The sequence below is a fragment of the Mus caroli genome, unplaced genomic scaffold (genome assembly GCF_978045245.1).
Source record: "Mus caroli unplaced genomic scaffold, Mus_caroli_1 scaffold_15, whole genome shotgun sequence".
Lineage (NCBI taxonomy): Eukaryota > Metazoa > Chordata > Mammalia > Rodentia > Muridae > Mus > Mus caroli.
Genome location: NW_028227270.1, coordinates 37,187,435 through 37,210,911, shown reverse-complemented (window position 1 = coordinate 37,210,911; position 23,477 = coordinate 37,187,435). Strand labels below are relative to the sequence as shown.

Genomic DNA, 23,477 nt, shown 5'->3' with positions numbered 1-23,477 from the left:
GGTTCTTAACAGTATTCTTTAGTGTTCATGTTACTTTTTATAATTATCCTTGGTGTGCTATTGCTTTCTCCAAAGGTTTCTGTCACTTTCAATTAGCCAAGCAATTCCTCCTTGTTGATCAGAGTCAGGTTCCCCAGGTGCTGTGCCAGTATGCTAAAATCATAAGAAAAGCAAGTACAAAACTTCACTTTAAAAAAATTAGCCCAAGTAAACTTTTAAAGATGTCCAGTTATTTGAATTTTCTTCTCTGAGTATGGCATGGGTACAGGTATTGAAATTTTGTATATGCTAAATGGTACTGAATCAACAATAAATTATTTTATGACTAGTATATGGCAGTAAATGTTGGCAGCAATTTCAAAGCTTATACATAAAACCTTCTGTATGAGCCCTGAGCTTTCTTTTGTCTATACAGGAGTTTGGCTACTCTAACAGTCATTTATGAACCCACACATTCACCTGAGGAAGTATTTTTTTCCAGTAAACTAAATGTATTTGCATAACACTTTTTGCTTATAATCTCAAGCCATAGAGTAGGTTATGTGAGGATGATCATTTTAAGTAAAATATGTTGGAAAGTTTACAAGTTGAGATAATAAAGCAGGCTTTAATCAAGTTCAGAAAAATATTACTGTCCCACTTTCTGCTATTTTATTTACATCAGGGATTAAACTCAGTATCTGACACACACTAACCAAGGGCTCTCCCACTGTTGCACACCTACAGTCCCATGTCTGCCATGTATTTATGTTGGGATCAAACATAGGGTCTTGAACATGCTTACCAAGACTTCTTTTGCTGACACACACCTGCAGTCTCATGTCTACTAATGTTTTTTATGTATGCTGGAGATCACAAACAGGATCTCATCTATTCTAACCAATGCTCTTCCAATGAGCCACATCTGCAGTCCTACATCTGTTGACTTCTAAATAAAATCTAATTTCTTCAAATAGTGGACACAGACAATAGATCAATGTTACTAGTGTATTGGGGACCTTTTTGCCTATAGAAGTTAGATATTTTTCTATCACATTATCATAGTTATGTGTCTCAAGATATAACTGGTAGTTACTATACCAAAACTTTACAATTAGACCCTCCATTAAAGCAGTATTTTAAAAGTACATGCATACATTTAATGTCTTTATTGCTGTATCACAAACAATTGATCTTACATATTATATTTTATGTACTTAAAAACATTATTCTAAAGGGAACTCTATAGACTTTATCAGACTATAAGTGATGTCTATGGCACATATGAAAAGCTAACAGTGAATACTACAGTTTTTGCTACTGTGGTTGAGAACATATACTCTTGTATCACAATGAGTTTAAACCCTGATTTGCTAAAAATGTTATAATTTTGGCAAAGTTATGCATATTTTGGGGGACTCATTCTTTACAGGTAAAAATATACATACCAACTATTTATAGATATTTCCATAAAGGTGATATACTTTCCTTTAAAAGTATAATACAATGCCAGGTACATGTTATTTATAACATCTACATAGATAATCTTTTAAATAGACCCTATTTATATTTATTATATACACAAATATTTTAAAGCTGTATTACTACTGGCTATCATCTAGAATTACTTCATTGACTAGTTTCAAATGAATATTTATAAAATATATGTAAGAAACACAAAACACCCATTCAATGAACAGCTATATACAGTCTATCTAATTTTAGTAAAGAAAATGTTACTTTAAGAATAAGTAGGGGCAGGGGAGATGGCTCAGTGGATGAGAGGATGGGCTATTTAAACAAGAAGACCAGTATATGAATAACCAAGCTTGGCAGCTTGTACTATAACCTCCCCTTTGGGGGTTGATGATGGAAGAGAAGACAGGCAAATGCTGGCAACTCAATGTCCAGCTACCCTAAATCTATCTAATAGGGTTCAGTGAGAGAACTTGTCTCAAGGTGCAAAGCCTTCCCATGTGTGGGTGTGGCTACATCAATGTGTACATACAAGGCACACACAAAGAACAACAACTAAAAAAGTAAATCCACAATTTATTATCCATGTTATACTTAGATTGTTTTTGTTGCTGTTAAATTTTTAAGTAGGATCCTGTAATACTTTATTGTGAGTTTATGTTTTATTCGACTAATTTTATGAATAGGCTTACCCATGTTTCTATACTTGTAATGAACTTTTTCTAATGCTATATTCTACTGTGTGTATATTCTCAACATATTTCCCTACTTTCCTATCAAACTACAATGGATTATTCCTAAATTTTGCTGGTTTATATGACATTGTTGTAAATGTTCTTGTATATCTTGTGGTACACTTTTCATGGATCAAAGATACTGCTCATTTTTAATTTTATTAGTAATGTCAAATCGTTTCCAGAATCGGTATCAGTGCCACCTATTAGAAATGTATAAATTTTCCATGGATACTCCCAGTATCAAATTGTTACTCACCTAGAGGATATGAAATCTTATCTCTATGGTTAGGTAACTCTTTGAGTTTTGCTTAGATATAGTGCTGTAGAGAGAACTACGTGAAATTTTTCAAGCTGGATTGTAGTTTCAGGTTCTGTACTGTTCCCCATTTGACTAATAAAGGCTTCCCAGATTTTTTAAAAAAAATGGGTTTTCTTGTCATTGAAATGGCACCCTTTTATATTTTATTCACTTATGACCCATTTCTAGTTAAAGTACTTCTTTTACTGGTAAAATAACTTTTAGTAGTAAAAAACAAAAACGAAAACTTCTGATCATAGGAAATATAACTCTCCCATTTTCTTTAGTGTATAACAATAACTGATAGAAAGATGAAAGTAAATATTTAATCATAGAATAAAGCTAGATTAGATTTTAAAGAGACACTTTTATATGATTTTGTTTAAAGTTGTTTATGACTGGTGTGTGTGTGTGTGATGTTGTTTGACTGAAGATTTAATCTAGGTAGACTATTTAAGAAGACATTTCTATGGCTAGAAAAATGACTCTATGATTGTTTTCTTGATGTTCAGTTGTTTTTGTTTTTGTTTTACATACAAAGGCTTTGTCAAATGTATAACTGGTAAATCTTTTTCCTCAATCTATAGGCTGCTACTTTGATGGTGTCCTCTGCGACACAGAAACGTTTTCATTTTCTGAGGTCCTGTTGTGTTTTTTTTTTTTTTTTGGTGGGGGGGGCTTTTTCCTGTTATAGTTTAGTAGTTTTATTTGATTGTTTGCATTTTTGGTTTTTTTGTTTGTTTTGTTTTGCTTTGTTGTCTTAAAGTTTTTGTTTAGGTTGAAAGGAAGAAAGAACATGAAGATGAGTGGAAAGAAAGATGGGGAAGGACCAGGGGGCACTTGAAGGAGGGGGAAAAAGTTTCAAATGGCATCAAGATCCCATTATGGGAAGATAACTCCGACAAGTAAAATGCTGGCTGTTTTGAGTTTGAATCCTAGAACCTATGCTTAAAACAAAACCAAATCCCCCAAACAAACAACACACACACACACACACACAAACTTGTTAATGTTTCTTGGAGAGAGAGAGAGAGAGAGAGAGAGAGAGAGAGAGAGAGAGAGAGAGAGAGAGAGAAAGAGACAGAGAGAGGAAGAGAAGGAGGGAAGGAGGGAGAGAGAGACAAAGACATCGAGAGACAGAGACAGAGACAAAGGGATTACAGCTCTTGAGGAAGGACACTTGTCTTTGACTCCCCCTACCCCAGATCCTGTGAAAATATACACTATACAGCTTGTACAAGATTTGTCATTGCACTCAACTTCTAAAATCAATGAGGGGAAGCAACATGGCAATAAAGATTCTCAGGAATGCTACTATTATTGAAGGAATGCAGTACATTTTTATTTTTGAGACTTTTAAGTAGCCTAGACTAGCCTTGGACTCCTGACTCTCTACCCTCCAATTGCTGGGGCTATGGTCATATGCCTGGTTTAACTTCTGAAGACATTTTCTCCTAAATTAGGAAAGTAAGAGCAATATAGGTAGGCTTTAAGAAGCTTTATTGATGGACAATTTTTTTCTTAATAATTGTTTCAAATAGAACAGTTTAGAAAATGAATGCTGAATGGTAATGGATACATTCTCAATTATCTTTTTCTGCGAGTGTAGGGCTTTTTATTCAGGTCAAAGCAATTACACTGAACACAATTTTGCATTCTTTACTTTGGATACTATAACAAAAGTACCATAAACTGGGTGATTTAAACCACAAAATTAGTTCTCATATGTATCACTGGTGGGGGTGAAAATGGACCCCTTTGTTGTTGGCAAGTGAGTTGTGATTAAGTTCTCACATGGTGCAGAATAAACAACGGGGAAGCAAGTTCTTCTCTCTCTGAAAAGGACATTCAGCACATTGTGAAGGTCCCATCCTCTGATCCTACTTAAAAGACAACCATTTCCCACGAGTGACTTTTTAGAACAATTGCGAAATGTTCCACTAACCATATATGGCAGAACATGACCAATAAATCATTGTTACTGGTACATGGTTTTTCTAAGATGGCCAATAAAGAATTTTAAGTACAATTTACCTAAGGGAACAAAACCCAACGTTCCACACATAGTTACAGACTAATTACAATTTACAAGAAATATAAATCACAGAATAAAACATATCATATTCAGTAAAGAGAAAAGAGTTTGAATTTTTTTAGAGGTAAAACTATTAACACATTTTGTTAAGACAGGGTTTAGACTTTTAAAAAGTGATTTTAAAAATTGGAAGAGTTTCAGACCAGAGTGCTCATGTAAATACTATTCTGTTGATATTTATACATATCTGAGATCAGTTCGTAGAGAGGACATTTTAAATTATCACAAACCCCACATGGTAAGCAGCCATGACTTTTATCAAAGACTGTGATCATAACTAATTTGCCAAAAAGATCTTTTAATCTTTATCATCACATTTCCCCTCTTTCCTTTTCATAATTCTTTCTCTGAATCTTTGTCAAAGACTTCTATACATTTAAGAAATAGAAAATGGTCAATAAAAAAAACAGGTAATTAGTAGAGTATATTGTTTTTTAATAGGACAAAAAGACTTGATACAGCTGTAAATGTAAACATATATACACACTATGCGAAACTAAAGTATTTTAACCAAGGATTGTTAATCAATGTGCCATGTACAAAATAAAGAATATAGAATCTGACAGTCTATTGAAAGCAATAAGGTAGTAAAAACTGATTTCTTGTTTTTCCTCTGGCAGGAATGGATTCTATCCTGCTAATAATTCCTATCCTACTGTCATATAGGAGAAGATGTTTTCTGATCCTTAACAAGGCTGCCAGGTTTAGGACAGATGGAAGACCCACTGTGTCACAAGTGAAAGACAAGACTTCACAGAATGTGATGTCACTGACAGGCTGATAGCCACTCTCCACTTCCACCTTTTCTTTCTCAAGGATAGCAATGGCTTCCCCCAGATAGAGTCCTTCTTTACCATACTGCAGTTGCCCTGGGGCCTGTCTATTAGCAGGCATGTTTCTATAAAGCAGTAACAGAACCCTTGGGGGAAGTTCTGGGTTGATCAGCAGCAGACTCAGTTTCACAAACTATTCCTCAAGGCTATTGGTCTCAGAGTAGCTTCTCTCATTTCTTATAATTTCTCTATCACCTGTCACCCTATCCCCCCATTAAAAATTAACATAATATATAAACTTTGTTTCTGTATCCTTTTGAAACAGCACCAATCTAATTTCTCTAGGTAGCTCAGAATTGTTTCCCAGGGTCCTTGGGCCAGTTAGAGGTTGAACATCATAGCTGCTTTATAGTTGCAAGTTTGTGCAACCTTGACTGCTGAAGATGAATTTCCTCCCCAGTTCTGACTCCACAAGAGAACCACATTATGGTAAAAGGTATCTCACGGAGAAGGGTGAGATAAGCATGTTTCCATAAGGATCGTTAAACTGTGTGATAATTTCTGGGTCAAAGATGCTCTGTGTCCTTATTTCAAACTTACCTCTATGGTTAACCCTCATCACAATAAAAAGGCAAGTTCACTGGTACAGATTTGGAAGGAGGGAGGTGTCATAAAGCATAAATGTGTGTGTATGTATGTATATGAGAATGTTGTAAGGCCCTTTCTGTTCATATTGGTATTAAGTAGGTTGGAAATGTCCATACTGAATTTTCTTCTTAGCTCCTCTGCTCTTTTTGTAGATATCCTCTGGTTTGAGCTGGCGTCTGTGAAGAGCAAAGAACTTCTAAGGGTCACATTTCATTGACCTAAGAGAGGAAGGTGCTTGGACAGCATGAATTAACTGAGATTCCACGGTACTGCGTAAGGAAAGCGGACAGAAAGGAGGCTGGCTAAACAATTTCTGAATGATCTCAGCATGAATACAGCCTAGAAGGTTCTTTACCCTCACTAAACCGTCAGAGTACGACGGCTACACCCACCCAGCTGATCCCTGCAGCAGCACAAACCGACCCCAGCGCCCGCGAAAAGTACCGCACCTACCTAGGAATCCTGCGGGCATTCCGCCCCGCCCCGCCACGCCCACCTACCTGTGCGCCTGCGCCCCTGCGTTCTCAAGGTCAGCCCCGCCCCTCGCCTTAGCCTCACACCCACGGAAGTAGCTTTAGAGAACGCCTTGCGTCTCCTCCTCTCTGCGTGGCGTGGGGTCGCTGGCGGTCCGGAGAGGGAGGAACTTCCTGTCCCATGCGGGCAGGACTTCCGGCCGAGCCGGAAGACCTTTCCCTTCGCGGTTTCGAGAGCTCCGTTTTGCAGAACCTGAAGGGGAGATTCTGGACGGTCCCGGGGACTCTAGACTGTCTGTCCCACGACCTGTTCTTGGCGTTATGGTGAGTCTTGTGAGGATCAGAGTGACAACCTCAGGAGGAAAGGACAGGGAGGTTAGTCTGTGAAAGGAGCCGGTTGATGTCCCTGCTGGGAATGGAACCTGCTGGAGCGTTGGGATGAACCGCTGGCAGGACCCCAACCTTCCCAGAGTGCGCACGGCCGCCGCCGGGGTTCCAGTCAGCCGAGGGACCTGTGGGGTTGGAGAGGGGCGGGTCTGTCGGAGTACCCAGTCTAAGGAGCCTGCCCTCGCGTGTGTCCTGTGGCGCCCGGTGGCCCACTGTTGACCTTGCTCTACCCACCACGTTGTCCCTGCCACCTTTTCCCGCCGCAGGCTTTTGGCTGAGAATTTAAGGACGCAGCAGTGCCTTTTTGCACGCTCTCCTGTCTCCTTGGAGACAAGCAACGCCGAGGCACTTAAGACAAAATTGGCTTCTCTTAACACTCAACTATAGCAGAACTGAAAAATCAATGTCACTTTTAAAGAAAATGTCCAGGTTGAGTCCCAACAGATTTAACTTGAAAGGAAAATTTGTAATTTCTTATTGTAAATCTCTATCGAAGTAGGGAGCACAGCCTCAGCCATATTATTTGCAAGTGTCTTAAAGGTTAGGTGAGAAGGATACGTAAACATAGAAAGAACCTGGTGTGAGAGATTGGAGGGAAAGGAGTAACCGAAGAGTGTTTTACCGTGAGGCCAGTCATTCTCAGAGTTCTCTGCTGTTTTAGTCTGAAAGGACAAAGTTCAGGGACTTGTACAAAGAACGTCTTAATCAACTGTAGATAAGAAGCAATGGGTGCTGACTGATCACACAGTTCAGAAGTTAATTGATGGAATGAATGGGATTTCGAAACATCTAAGTTAGGCTTTATTGGGGGACTATGAGAGGAAGGCAGGTGGTTGTGTAGGGGCTGGTGACTGCAGTCAACTACTTTCTGGAACATAAAAGAATTTTTAAAAGATAGTTGCTATTTCCAAAGTCCTAGGGTTCTGGTAAAGTTGAACAGGCAATCAGCCACATGAAAGATTTCAAACCATCTGCAGAGACTTCTATCTTGGGTTCAAGCTTTAGTTGACTATGCTGCTGCCTTTTTATGTAGACCAGACTGCCCTCTGATTCAGAGATCTGTCTGCCTCTGCTTCCCAAGTGCTGGGATCAAAGGCATATGCCACCACTCCCAGTTTGGCCATGCCCCCTTTTTTCAGGGTTAATATTGCCAGTTTTAGCTGTTTTGTATGACTTACTAGAGAAAAAAAAACAAAACAAAACAACAACAACAAAAAACCTGGTTTCAGTTGCAAACTACCAGGTTACTTCTTTCTTTTAATGTTTTTGTTTGTTTGTTTGTTTGTTTTAGTGTTTTGAACCTCTGAATAGTATGGCTTAGATTCCTTAAGAGAGTTCTGTTTTCATTTGGGATCATGAAATTAGAGAGGGAACATTAGCACTAGAAGGAATTCAAGTCTAGCAACCTCCCCATCTCTTCCAATTTTACAGAAGGAAGAATGTGGAGTTTAGAAGCAGGCAGTGTTATACCTGAGGTGAGGTCTAATAAACTTGGTCTTGTCTAGAAAGTTGGCGATAGTATCTACATAAAATGATTAAATCCATGATAGTCACATAGAAGCCGAATTAGAATGTGTCCTCTGCATTCTGAGATCCACAGAACCATTCTGGCAGCTCGAAGGAAGTAGATATGTTTTCAGCTAATCTCATGGTGACACTTCACAATGTGGGGCCTGGTTGTCTCCATTGTGACATTGATCTGTCTTGTTTTTGAGTTAGTTACTTGACTAAAGTTAAAGTTGTTCACCGCTATGAAGTTGGTGTTTGTGTATGGAGTTGCTGTCATTGCTTGGAATCCTTAAAAAATAAAGCAAGGATGGTCGGAATTTAGGTTGACCTTGGTTGAATTAACAGTTAAGTTGTGAACCATACAGTGAGAAGAACACTCACTAGACATGAACTCTCAAGACCCAGGTTCTATCCATTAGTTTACTTACATAAATTTGGTAAGAGTTTGAACTCTTTGAGAAGTTCTAAATTCCTGGCAAAAGTAGATTTGGCTTTTAGTCATCTTCTGATTCTTTACATTCAGTGACTTAGAACCTTATTTCATGACAAATACAAGTTTCAGATTAAGATTTAATCTGGTACAGAGACTTGATGTACCAGGATTGAGGGATATTCTGGGGGCCCCACCTGCTTGGGGTGGGGGTAGGGGTCAGGGGAAGGATCGTGGGAGGGAGCCAGTGAGTGGGATGTAAAGTGAATAAGTAAAAGAGAAAAACAGAGCAAAAAAAGATTTAATATGGTTCCCTTGCTCTTTTAGTTCCTTTAAAAGCATCATTCATATATATTCACACACACACACACACAAACACACACACATACATCATTTGGGTAGTCTGAGAATCCTTGTCTTTATATTAGGCCAGGTATTTCATGTCTTATAAATGCTACCCCACAGTGGATACTTTGGATTTACTGATGTTTAATTGGTTATAAATTTATTCTGCCCGCTCATTCTCTGATCTGGTTTTGTAGCCCCAAACTTCATAGATGTGCTGTGTATATCAGGTTCTTGTATTGTGAGCAAAGGACAATAGGCTTGTGATGTAGACCAAAAATACTGAACTAAATTATTTGCTTTCAGTATGTGAAAATATTTGGTAGAAAACATAACTGCAAGTGTTTTAATTCTGTTCCACTTTCTGTTGTGATGAAAATCTTGCATTGGTATTGATTTATGAGAGAACAGTAGCACAATTAGAGCAACATTTTGAGTTACAGATCCCTGGTGGCTTGTTTAGTCAATGTAGCAGTTTAATAATTTGCTGCTGTTAATTGTGGGGAGACAGAAAGCTTTGCTATAGCAGAGTTGGTGAGGAGCGGTGCTGGGAAGAAATAATGTGCTATGTGATATGAGAGAAACACACACAGTACACTTAGAGAGTACCGACCAGTGAATTGATTGTAAACTGAGGGAGTCAAGGAATAGCTGACATCTAGTGAACTTGTGACGAGTGTTGGATACTTAAGTTTCCTTAAGAATGCCTGGGCATGGTGGTGCATGCCTGAAATCCCAGCATGGGATCTGTGAGTCCAAGGCCAGTCTGGTATACAGTGAATTCTGTACTACTCAGGAAAAAAAAAAAAATTACCTATGATTCTTGGTTTAAAAAAAAAATGTGTATTTGGATCCTATTTTGAGTAGTAAAAGTTTTGAATCTTTGCATGCTTGTTTTTGGAAACAGGTTCTTAATTCAGTAGCTCAGGCTAGCCTTGAACTCCCTGCTTTCCTGCTTCAGCCTCCCAAATGCTGGGGTTATTGTATGAGCTATCATTCCCAACTCAAAAATTTATTTTTAATAAATTCTGTAGTTAAGTCTGAAACAAGTGGTCTTCAAGCCATTCTTAAAGGAAAATGGAAAACTAAGAACTGGAGTGTATTTATTGGAAGTTCTTTTGCATTTGAGTGAAAGACAATCCTTTTGAGGATTCTTTTTTTTTTTTCTTTTTCCAATTTTTTATTAGGTATTTTCTTCATTTACATTTCAAATGCTATCCCGAAAGTCCCCTATACCCTCCCCCCCACACTCCCCTATCCACCCACTCCCACTTCTTGGCCCTGGCATTCCCCTGTATTGGGGCATATAAAGTTTGCAAGACCAGGGGGCCTCTCTTCCATATGATGGCCAACTAGGCCATCTTCTGATACATATGCAGCTAAAGACACAAGTTCTGGGGGTACTGGTTAGTTCATATTGTTGTTCCACCTATAGGGTTGCAGACCCCTTCAGCTCCTTGGCTACTTTCTCTAGCTCCTTCATTGAGGGCCCTGTGTTCCATCCAATAGCTGACTGTGAGCATCCACTTCTGTGTTTGCCAGGCATGTCAGCAAGATTTTGCTGAAAGGATCCTGATATAGCTGTCTCTTGTGAGCCTTTTAAGGATTCTAAGGAGGTTTTAACATTGAATGTAGTAGCAGAGATCTGAGTTTCTTCTCAAGTTTTCTGATTTCTCTTTCCTGCGATTCTTTGCTCTTTGTCTTCCGAGAGGCCTAGTCAATCTATGTTAGAGCCTTGTGTTTCTTCAGTTACTATTTTGGTTAAGGTTGTGCCTGAGCACCTTTGCAGAAACAAACATTTGTAAACTACCTTCTGCTTTTTTTGCTTGTTTGACTATTTTCATTGCTAATGACTTAGTATGGTTTTATTCACAGTTCTGGTTCAAGTTAGAGAGACTTCATCTAGTTGATAGCTTTGCTGACAGTGAAATGTTTCAGCAAATGGCAAGTGAATGAGTGAAGAAGTATCCTCTGAAATAATAGGGCTTTTTAAACGGTTGTCTGGTAAAACAAAGGGTATAGTCATTTTAGCCAAACCAACAAAATACTCACTTCACAAGGACTTTTGTTTTGTGTTTGTTTGTTTCACATAATTCCAGAGCAGATAGGATAGTAAACTATGGCTTGTCCTCTCTGAAACTCGCACTGGGGTTTAACTTCCAATGACTTAGGAGGGTAGAAACTTCACCTAACTCATGTTTCAGGGTATTGCCATTGGGATGTGATAAATTCCACAAGATCATCAAAGTAGAGTTCCTATAGTCACATAGGTGGTGGAAAATGAACCTGGTTCCTATGGAAAAATAGCCACTGCTCATAACTGCTGAGCCATCTCTCCAAGCCATAAAGATTATTTTTTTAAAGAGGAACTTTTGATTAGGTTTAGATTGTGTGCACGAGTTTCTGTTGTTCTACATGCCTCTCCATTATCTGTAACTTTTACGAGTGATATGTATCTTTAATTTTTTTAAAAAATATATTTTCATTCATTGAGAATTTTATATTGTATTTTGATCACATTATATGTGGGTTTGAATGAATAGGTTTTTTTTTTTTATGTACACCCATCATTATGGTATAAGTGTATTTTAACTCCCCTGAAATCATTCTTCCTCTTTCCCTTCCTCAGGCAACCACTGATCTTTTTTCACTATAATCAAGGGTTTCCAGGATATTATATAATTGGAACCATGCAAATTTAAAACCCTTGTGGATTGGCTTATTCTTCTTTGTAATATTGAAGTTCCTCTACCCTGGTCTTTGTGTCTTGATAGTTTTCTTCTTCCTTTCCTCTTGTGTTTCCTACCCTCCTCCTTCATTTATTCTAAGACAGAGCCAGGACCTATACTTGCCAGTCAGTGGTACTTGGATTGCAGGGAATGTGCTGTGTGACAAAACTTGTCCTGGGGAGATGCAACACAAATGTCTTCTCATCCAGATAGGGAACCTATGACAGACCTAAGTAAGATACCACTGAAGTCCACTTGATGTGTGCTGTAGGGTAACTTAAAAGAATATGGGTAAGGGATTACTTACAGCAGCAGAAATGACACAGACATCTATATCACTGAGCCCTCCCCTTACCCACTCCACCCAACACATACCTAGCACAGGTGACAGCTCACAAAGCTGGGAACCATGAGCACACTGGACAGCCTAAAGGTAGCTCAACAGGCTGGAGAGTGTTCTTTCCAGGTGCCTCCACTGGTCGAAACCTCTTCCAGGCAGCTTGGCTGCCTTCTCCTTCCAGTCAGCTTTCATGGTCTTAAGTTTTCTTTGCAGCTCTGAGTCGTCTTCTCAGCCTGGTTTCCTTCTGTCTGAGGGTAACTCTCAGCTTTTATTGCTTACTCTGGCAGGGAAGGCACTAGGGAATCTGATTAGTTTCAGGATCTTACTGAAGCTATTTTAAGTTGTTTACCTTCATATTTAAAAAAGCTTTCCTTTTTGGATGGAATGATTCCATCTCTAAGGGAACTATTAACCAACCAGGAGGACCTCTGTGGGACAGGAAAGCTATGCATCAGAGAGCTGGTCTAGAGCAAGAGTGAAGTCAAGACAGGTTGTGATCAACTTACTTTCTTATCTCATACAGTAGGCAGTCTCCTTCCTGTGAAACAGATCACCTAGAGAGGGTGGGCCTAACTCAATTAAAATACATTTTCTTAGGAAACATTAAAATTGTTCCTTCCTCCCCTTAATCTTATACTTTACTCTCTTCCTACTTTCTCTCATGCTGGGATTGGTGTGTGTCACCATGTCTAGCTATATCTTCTTAGACCATTATTTAAATATTTCACTTTATTTTGGATGCTGATATAAAATACTGCTAGCCAGGCAGTGGTGTGCCATCACGCCCAGCTAAGAAAAGTTTTTAAAAGTTAAAGACTTAAAGCACTATAGATGAATAAAAATTGAATTTTGCTTCTTATCAGTAACTATAATACCTAAGAGTATTTTTAGCAGTTTAAATACTATGAAGTAGTTGAATTCTGAGGTTTTGTTTTGTTTTAACTTCAGTTGTACAGATGGAGGCACAAAATTAGAGCAACAGTGTAAATTCCTTAGTACTTATTTTGCTTCAACTATATCTAGTTAAAACATTCCTTCAAAGCAGAGTATTAATCATTTAGGTGTGGGCATGGACTTGACATAATGCTGATGAATGAGGAGGGATTGCCGAAGAGAAGCTGTGAACTGGAGTTCCTTAGTTACTGAAAGCGTTTTCTCTCATACTTGTTCTAAGCATGTGGCACACTCACCCATTTCTTCTTCCCAGGGTTCTAGCAATTGTCTCTCTCCTCCTCTTTGCACTTGTGATGACTTCTGAAACTTGGCTACCAAATGAGCTATAAAATAACTGTAATCTCTTAGAGAAACTTGCCTCCCTTTCATAAGGTCAGCAGACACAAAGACCATTTCTCCATGTTTTGATCACTGACTGTTTAATTAGTACAGATATTTTTTTAGAGGAAAAATAGAATATTTTGATAAAGGATTTGTCATCTCAAGGTCATGCTCAACAACATCCAGTTGAGTTACAAGAGACGTCACGTTAGAAACCATTTTAAGTACATTTACAATTTTATGTTGGGCCACATCCATAGTTATCCTGCAGTACATGCCATGGGTTGGTAGTGATAGTATCTCTGCAGCAAAATCTCAGGAATGGAGAGGTCTGGATTGTGAGGAAATGTGGTTAGTCTGAGGGGGCACTGGGAAGGGGAAAAGAAACCTTTGTTCAGTGCAACTGGCATATCTACAGGAACCGTTAGCATGTTGTTCTGCTGTGTTTTATGCATATTTTGTTGTAGATTGTCAGTGGTTGATACCTACCATGAATACTTAGCACAATCAGGTTTTCATTTTACTTCGTTTTGCCAATGCTGAGGGAAGGGTTTGACATTGAGTTACAACCTGTGTTTACTTTTTAAAGTAAACTTCACATTTTTATCTCTGCGATAAATAGGAACTTTTAAATATAATAATCTCAGTCATTCAAATTATGTTTGTCCTTGGCACCATGCTGTGCTCAACTGATGTTGTGTTATCTTTGTTTTCTGACTGCTGCTGTTTGCTCTACTGCTTGGGAAAGCCATGTGTCACCTTCTGCTTCCTTTCACTGAAGGGAAGTCATGATGGAAGATGCTTTTCCACCAAAGCCATAACTTCATTAATGTTTTTATCATTCCAGAAGACTTCAACAATATTTATGATTATAAGTGATTAATTATAAATGGTTCTTATTCTTGCAGCTTGTGACGTTGTCTGTGTAAACAGATTTATTTTGTCACTAACACCATTCTTTTCTGTTTAGCCTTATTCAAAAGGAAAACCGTTTGATTTTTGATTTTTGCCACATTGTTTTGCCAATTAGTCCAGGTTAGTATGGAATTCACTCTGTACTTCCTGCTGTCTCAAACTCTTGATCCCTCTGCCACAGGCTTCCAACAGGTATATGCTACCATGCCTAGCTAAGTTTTGCACTTATTGTTCTTAAAAATTGTCTTATGCTCTTTAATGGAAATAAAAGTAGAAGACTTGGCAACTGGATTTTGGAAGTAATTGGTCAGTATTTTTCTGACTATTAGAAACACATAGGAAAAAACCTGAGACATTCAATATACTGTAGAATATGATCTTGAAACATTTTAGTATGAAATTCTTTTCTAGTATAATTTTAACAATGCTTATTGAGTCCTTGAATTTTATCTTTACAATTTGTTTATTAGTCATTTTTACTAAAAGTGTCTGTGGTCTTCATTTCTTATATCCTCTTTCCCTCTTCTTCCATGTGGATCTCTGAGCGCCCTGAAATGTAATGCTGTAGGTCAGGCTGGTCTTGATCCTGTTGTCCTGATAAAATCACCCAAGTGCTTAGTGTTACTAATACCCTCAAATGCTTTTGTTTCATTATTTTCCCAGTGCTAAGTGATATCCCCAACTCCTTTCTCTTAATAACCACTGATTAGAAAAAAATACTGTATCATTTAAAAATAAATATCCCCAAGTCATTTAAAGAGAGAATTTACTAAGTTTCTGCAATAGAATTCAAAAACCAGACAAATAAACAAAAACAAGACTGTAAGATTCATTAAGTCCTAAGTCTCTAGAGATAAATAGAATTTTTGAAAAGTTAAGTGCCTGTGTTTATGTGTACTGTAACAGGTGCACCTGCCATGGTATGGAGTGTGTGGAGCTCTGAAGATTGCTTGGACTTAAGGTTTTTTTACCATGGGGGTCCGGGGTATCCAACTCAGATCCTCAGGCTTGGCAGTAAAGGCCTTAATACTCTATAAGCATGTCAGTCACCATGGAGATCTTGTCTGTCTGTCTGTCTGTCTGTCTATTTTAAAGCACTAATTTGCAATGAGACTGTTGAGTAGTGGACTGAGTCTCCTACTTTACATTAATTTGCAAATCTTAGTTTCCTTTTAAACTTCTTATAAATTGTAGCTCATTTTATCACTTTTTTGCACAGGACCATTATTTATTAGATGAAAATTCCATATCAGAGACTTTGCTGATGCTATCAAAGTGTTAAATTTTCAAATACTATTTGTTTATTTGTTAATTTGGTTAATTGGGATTTGAGATATCATTTCCCCCTTATTTTAGAGATAGGAAATGAGAGAGAGCTTTTCTAATTGTTGTGTTGCTAGTAACAAAACTATGTACTCTAGTGTGTTCACTTATTCAGTGCATTAAAATATTCACCATGAGTGCATTTAAGGAATAGTTAACTGTACAGATATATACCTAAAGTTTCTTGGCTTTTGTATTTATAACTGAATTTTTATTTTAAATTTGCTTTATGAATCATTACTACTGTGCTTAACATGGTTGTAAAATATAGCTTGTATAAATGAAAGTATTTGTAACACAAATAGCCACTACTTTAAATTGAGATGACTATGGTATGCCTTGTCTTTGGAGGCACAGAGAGCATGGTATATTGGCTTTCCTGGTAAGAGGTACTCCTTTTCATAAAGAAACAGGACTTTTCTTTATGTTACAGTTCAGTGCTTCATACAGTGCCTGTAATTAAACAGTCGGGCAAGTTTATCCTTTGTCCTTTATTTCATCAAGGAGTAAGTATTAACTTTGTGGTATTAAAACTACTGTGATAACTTCCAGGAAGTGGAGGTTGGAGTGAGGTGGAAGAAATGAGAACAGTTTTTGAGTAAGTCATGTCTTAGCTAGAGATGAAGTGACTAACATCTTCTAAGATACTTGGTTCATTGGCAATGCTTTTATGAGTACAGTATTGCTTTATAAGCGGTATTGCATAATTTATTCAACTGCTATAACTGAAAAATTATCTTTTAAATAAACAACTATTAATTTCAACACCAGTATGCTAGAGTAGTGTATAACTTGTACTTAATTAGCATGTATCCTTCTCTTTGCGATGTTTTCAACACCAGTATGCTAGAATAGTTTATAAATTGTATTTCATTACCATGTATCCTTATCTTTGCTGTTTTTTTAATCTCGTTTGCTTTATCAACTTATTTTGAAGAATAAGTCTTTTGTTATTTCTTAATTTAATCAGTTCTTCTAGATGTCTTTATTATTATCTTTACCAAAAACTATAGACCTGATGGGTTTGAATACAATTGCATGTATTCTGTTGCATCATAGGTTTAATTCTAAAGAAAATTACCTTGTATTTAGGCATTTTCTTGAGAATTTGTACTTTTAAGCATAACTTTTAATAATTTTTAAAAAATGTTTTGTTACTGGGGGCTGGAGAGATGGTTCAGTGGTTGAGAACACTGACTATTCTTCAAAGGATGTGGGTTTGGTTCCCAGCACCCACTTGGCAGCTCAGACCTGTCTGTAACTCCAGATCCAGGGAATCTGACACCCTCACACAGACATAAAAACAGGCAAAACACCAGCGCACATAAAATAAATAAATCTTTTAAAAAATAGTATTGTGTTACTATTTAAAAATGATGTATGTGTTTGTATGTGGATGGGTATGTTCCCATGAGCTCAGGTTCTTAAAGAAGCCAGAAGTGCTAAATGCCTTTGGAGCAGGACTACTGGCCAGTTGTAAGCTTCTTGGAAAGGATCTCAGAACAGAACTGAGGTCCGCCATGAGAGCAGCATGCACTCTGCTATCTGCCCCTTGCTCCTGGGAGGTAGAATTAAAGGTTTGGACTGTTAGTATGTGCGCTTAATTGTTGAGGTATCTCTCCAATCCAGCACTTCAGTTTTAAAATATATTCACCTTTTTCCTGAGTTAGGAAAATAGCAGTAAAATTTGTGTATATACTTTTTGTTTTAAAGAAATTAAAAAGTATTTTGTTAATGAAGCATCGATACTAGCAAACTAAAGAGTTCTGCAAACAATTCAGCTAAATATTTTTTTCAGTGGTTAAGAACACTGAATGTTCTTCCAGAGGACCTGGGTGAATTCCCAGCACCCACATGGCAGCTCCCAACTGTCTCTAAGATCTGACACCCTCACCCAGACATACATGCTGGCAGAAAACCAATGTACATACAAATAAAAATAAAAAAAAATTGTCCTTTGGGTTCAACTCATAGTTGATACAATGGTTCTCTTTTTAGGAATAAATTGAACATTAAGATGTAGTTATTTTATAGCAGAAGATAGTTCACTATCTATTATTTGATTGAATTCATAAATCATTCAATGAATCAGTATTAAATATTGACTGCTGAACTTAATGTTTTAGCTGCTTTTTATAATTATGGAAAGAGCATTTATTTGGGGGAGACACTTGTGTTACTGAGGTCAGAGGATAGTTCATGAGAGTAGTCTCTCCTTCAGGGATTGAATTTAGGTGATAAGGCTTAGTTAGCTACAAGCACCTTTACACACGGAGCCATTTTGCCAGCCCTCTTTAGCTGCTTTACTACAAAATTCTTTCATTAATGTCATTTACTATAAAAGCCTTGTTTTGAAAAATCCAGTTTACTGTGCCTCTAAAGGCTGCTCTAGGCAGGAATAGCTCATACCCAATTCTGTGGTACTGGAAATGGCTCCTGAGAATGACTTCTTGTCTGTTTATGGTTGTTTTATGTTACTTTTTCCAGTTTGGAATTGTAGAGGATTTCTCTTTGGATTAAGTCTAAACTGTTCTTAATCCCTTGACCTATTAAAGCAACTATTCTAATGTTTGACTTCTTAAAGCATCCATCTTCAAAGCTTCAGTTTAGGGCTGTTATCATTCACCTGTGTGATTTTTGTTTTTATCAGTTTTCCCCTTAATTTTCTAACCCTTCTTTTAATGCCATTGATTTTGATGATAACCCTAGTATTTATTTTATGACTTGTTTTTCTCACTTTCAGAGAACCTGTTGGTTGCATGACTGTTCTTCAAGGACATCTCAAATGCTGCCTGGTGTAATATTTGGCTATTGATAAGCTATTTTATCTTGGGTCTATAAAGGTTCTAAATCCTGATAATTCATTTGTCTGATAATGTACCTAAGCTTGTTGTCACTTAGGCAGACTTACAGTCACTTGGATAATGATCCATGCAATACCTATGTTCTGCTTTTAACCAGAATTCTCTTAAATTGGAAGTACTCCCTCCTTCTATAGCTTACTTACTATGCCCGAGCTAATTTGAAATCTCTGAAAAAAAAAAAAATCCAAGGAGTTTTTCAACTACCTGGTACTAGCAAACTTATCTAGAATCTTGGCACCTTTTATCTGGTTTATCCTGACCTGGTTCATATTACCTGTGATGACCACAGTTTTCACACTTAACATAGTCCTTACTTATACTTCCACTCAAAGGACAAAGACCTAAAGATACACTTTTTTATGCCTTGGGTCTAATCTTACCCATAAATGGTAACATTTAATCTGCCTCTTTTGCTATACGTGTGTGTGTGTGTGTGTGTGTGTGTGTGTGTGTGTGTGTGGTTGCTTGTGGGTTTTTGGTTTTGTTTATTTGAACTATTTTTGATTGCTTATTGAAAATAGATTCTTTTCTCATATAGTATATCTTGATTACACTTTCCTCATCCTCTACTCCTCGAGGTGCCCTCCCCCTTCCTCCCCTTCCCGACCCATTTCCTTTTCTGTCTGCTATAGTATATACACAGAGGAACAGATGTAGGCCCTGTGCTTGCTGCTTCATTCTCTGTGAGTTCATATGAGCCTTGCTCAGTTGATTCAGAGGACCTTGTTCTCCTGGTGTCCTCCATATCTCCCATCCACCAATCTTCCTTCTCCCTTAAATTCTTTCTACCCTTCGTCTGCAGGGTCCCTGAGTCAGGTTCTAAAGTCTCTCTCTGTGTAACACCTGGCTCTGGGTCTCTAATTATTCTGTTGAGGAAGCACCTCTGATGTTTAAGGCGCGCGCCATCTATGCATATAGCAGAATATCATTAGGAGTTATTTTATTGCTACTTTTTTTTTTCTTTAGACCAGTAGTGTTTGGTTTTCTAGATGTCTGAGCTATCTAGTCTCTGGTTCTTGATCATCCAGACAGCGTTGGGTATGAATTCTGTCTTGAGGATGCAGCCTTAAGTCAAATCAGCATTGGTTGACTACTCCTTTAAGTTCTTTGCTACTATTGCCCTAGCGTATCTTGCAGGCATTATAGGTCACAGGTTTTGTGGCTTGATTAGCGTTTACATTTCTCGTTGGAAGCCTGCAGAGTACCTTACCACACAAAAGACACTGGAACTTGTGGGTGAGGCTGCCATGTAGGCTCTACCTCCACTTCTCCATGTTCTTTGAATTGGGTGGAAGTTGTCCTTGGCAATGGGGCCCTGGAGTCAGTTTGCAGAGGGGAAGCTATTATCTTAGTAACAGCCTGGATTGTTTGGGGATGTCTTTGGTACCCCACTGGCCAACAGTTCATTTGAATGCCACCTAGTCCCAGTACTGGAAGACTCCTTTAGTGATAAGATGGCCAATTGGCACTCGTTTGTTGCAGGAAAACCAAAAAAAGAACCGGCACGTTCCAGGGCTTGTGCCGGCAACTCTGCTCTGGCGGCCTGGCTGGCCATGCACTGGTAGGGAATGGCAGACCTGTTTTTATCTCATGCAGACTCTCCACCTAGCTCGCTAGGTTCCCACTGGCGGGTCGTTAACACTTCAGCCCCATGCTTCAATACTTCCACAGCCTTTGAGGTGCACATCAGGCAAACCCAGACTTTGATGCTGCACCTTTTCTCTTGTACCCAGTCAAGTTGCTGCGAGAAACACCACACAAACTTAGTTCAGAAACAGTGATAACTCAATATCTGGGCGCAACAACTAGAATCCTAATCTTGTAAGCTATATTAAATCTAATTTCTCCGGTGATATAAGCTGGGAGACACTAGTAGCTACATCTTGTCCTGACAATATCCCTGTCCAAAGGGACCCCCTCTCTCTCTTCCTCTCCCCAACCCGGAAGTCCTTCCTGCTCTCCAAGTGATTGGCTCCTTTTTATTAGGGGATTGGTTCACAAGAAGTCACCTGAGTACTTGACTCACTCCTTGTTTGGAGAGTGGAATTAGTATCAAAATAAAAGCAGCAAATTCTAGCTGTCTCTCTCTCTCTACATTCTCATCCTCAACCCTGTCTCCTTGCCCCCTCCTCCCTGATGCTGCCATTTGCATTCTGCCCTACTCTCAGTCTACCCATAAAATCTATTTCTTCCTCCTAGGGAGATGCATATGCCCCCTCTTGTCCCATATATGTGTGATATGATTGATATAGATTTTTATCTTAGATATTTATTTAATGGCCAATAACCACATATAAGTGAATACATGCCATATTTACATTTCAGGGTCTGGGCTGCCTTACTCAGGATGATTTTTTTTTCTACTTCCATCCATTTGTCTGTAAATTTCATGATGTCAATATTTTTTGTATTTTACTTTATTTTTATTGTTTTAGCAGCTGAGTAATACTCCATTCTTCTTTAGGGGACATCTAGGTTTTTTCCAATTTCTGTCTGTTCTTAGCAGAACAGCAATGAACATGTTTTAGCAAGTGTCCTTGTGGTAGGCTGAAACATCCTTTGGGTATATGTAGTTGGGTCTTCAGGTAAATTGATTCCAACTTGATTCCAACTTTCTAAGGAAACAATATATTGCTTTCCATAGTGGCTGTACATGTTTGGATTCTTATCAGCAATAGATGTATGTTAGCCTTGCTCCACATCCTTGTCAGCATGAACTGTCACTTGTGTTATTAATCTTAGCCATTCTGACAGGTGTGAGATAGAATCTCAAAATAGTATTGATTTGCATTTCCCTGATGACTAAGGATTTTGAACATTCTATTTAAATGTTTCTTAGCCATTTGATTTTCCTCTTTTGAGAATTCTGTTTAGATCTGTACCCCATTTTTAAATTGTGTTATTTGATTTCTTGATACCTAGTTTCTTGAGTTCTTCATATAATTTGGATATTATCCCTCTATCAGTGTGGAATTAGTAAAAATATTTTGATTCTGTAGGCTGCTGCTTTTTCGGTTTGCTGTGTCCTTTGCCTTACAAAAGCTTTTCAGTTTCATGATGTCCCATTTATAAATTGTAGATCTTAGTGCCTGTGCTATCAGTGTTTTCTCTGCCATTACGTTCAAGGCCATTCCCCACTTTGTTTTATATAAGGTTCAAAGTATCTAATGTTTTGTTAAAGATTGCTGTCTTTTTTTTTTTCTAGTGTGCATTTCTGGCTTCTTTATCAAAAATCAGGTGCCCATTGGTGTGTGGTTTTATGTCCGGGTCTTCTATTTGACTCCATCCATCAATTTGTCTGGTTTTATGCCGGTTTCATGCAGATTTTTATTACTATAACTGTGTAGTACAGCTTGAAGTTAGGAGTGGTGAAAGTGCTGTTCCCCTGTGTCTTTCACAGTCCTTTGTCATTTGTGTGTACAATGACCACTGATTTTAGTTAATCTTGTATCCTGTTACTTTGCTGAAAGTAGATATCAGCTGTAGGAGTTCCCTGGTAGAGTTTTTAGAGTCATTTATGTGTTGTCATATCATCACCAAATAAAAATACTTTACTTCTTTCAAACTTGTATCCCCTTGATCTTCAGTTGTCTTACTGCTCTAGCTAAGGTACTGCATTGAATGGGTATGGAGAGAGTAGGCAACCTGTTTTGTTCCTTATTTTAGTGGAATTGATTTGAATTTCTCTCTAATTTGATTATTGGCTATGGGCTTGCTTTGAACTGCCTTTTATATTTAGGTATGTCCTTTATATCCCTAATCTCAGGACATTTATCATTAAGGATGTATTTTGTTAAAGGATTTTTGTGCATCTAATTAGTTAGATGGTGGTGGGTTGTTGTTGTTGTTTTTTTTTTTTTTTAATTTGTTCATGTGGTGGATTGCATTTATTGATTTTCATACATTAAACCATTCCTGCATCTCTGGGATAAAGCCTACTTGATAGTAGTGGATGTTCATTTTGATGTGTCTTGGATTTAGTTTACAAATATTTTTTTATTATTTCTACAACTATGTTCATAAGGGAAACTGGTCTGTAATTCTCTTCTTTTGTTTGTAGTTTTGGTGACTGCAGTCTCATAATGTGAATGGGCAATGTTCTCTTAGTTTGTGGAATAATTTGAGGGATATTGCTGTTAACTTTTTTTTTTTTTTAAGTCTAGTGGAATTCTGTGCTAAAACCATCTGGCTGTTTGTTTTTTTTTTTTTGCTTGGGAGACTTTTAGTGACTGCTTCTATTTTAATAGGGGTTATAGGTCTTTTATATTGATTATCTGATCTTGATTTAACTTTGGTAAGTGGTTATAGAGAAAATTATCCATTTCTTTTTAGATTTTGTAACTTGGTTGAGTGCAGGTTTTTTAGGTATGTCCTAAATTCTCTGGCTTTCCTTGGTGTCTATGGCTATGTCCCTCTTTTCATTTCTGACTTTGTTCTCTCTCTGCCTTTTGGTTAATTTGGATAAAGCTTTGTTGATCTTATTAATTTTTCTCAGAACAAACTATGTTTTATTGATTTGTTTCTGTTTTATTGATTTCAGCCCTGAGTTCATTTCTTCCCATCTACTCCTTTTGGGTGTTTCAGGGCTTTCAGGTGTGCTATTAAGTTGCTGGTATGAGATTTCTTCAGCATTTGTTGTTGTTCCTTTGGTTTTTTTGTTTTGTTTTTTTTTTTTAAATGTAGGTGCTTAGTGCTTTGTTCTAGCCTCTTAGAACTGCATTCATTATGTCCCATAAAATCATATATACTGTGTATTTATTTTCGTTGAATTCTAGAAAGTTTAATTTTTCATTTCTGTCTTTACCCATTCAGTAGAGAGTTGTTCAGTTTCTATGAGTTTGTAAGCTTACTGTTGCTTCTGTTACTGTTGGTATCCAGCTT

At 37.7% G+C, this 23,477-nt stretch overlaps 1 protein-coding gene across 2 annotated transcripts in view; it reads left to right on the top strand.

Annotated features, from left to right (window-relative positions):
• The first annotated feature begins 6,637 nt into the window (after window positions 1-6,637).
• Tmem161b (transmembrane protein 161B) overlaps window positions 6,638-23,477 on the top strand; it is a 70,451-nt gene continuing 53,611 nt past the window's right edge. The window contains exon 1 of one of the 2 annotated variants that reach the window (XM_029468324.2): window positions 6,638-6,803. In XM_029468324.2, coding sequence (XP_029324184.1) covers window positions 6,661-6,803 — 143 coding nt within the window. In that variant the 5' untranslated portion in view covers window positions 6,638-6,660. The remainder of the gene's footprint in view (window positions 6,804-23,477) is intronic. The other variant, XM_021179988.3, reaches the window with a different exon arrangement.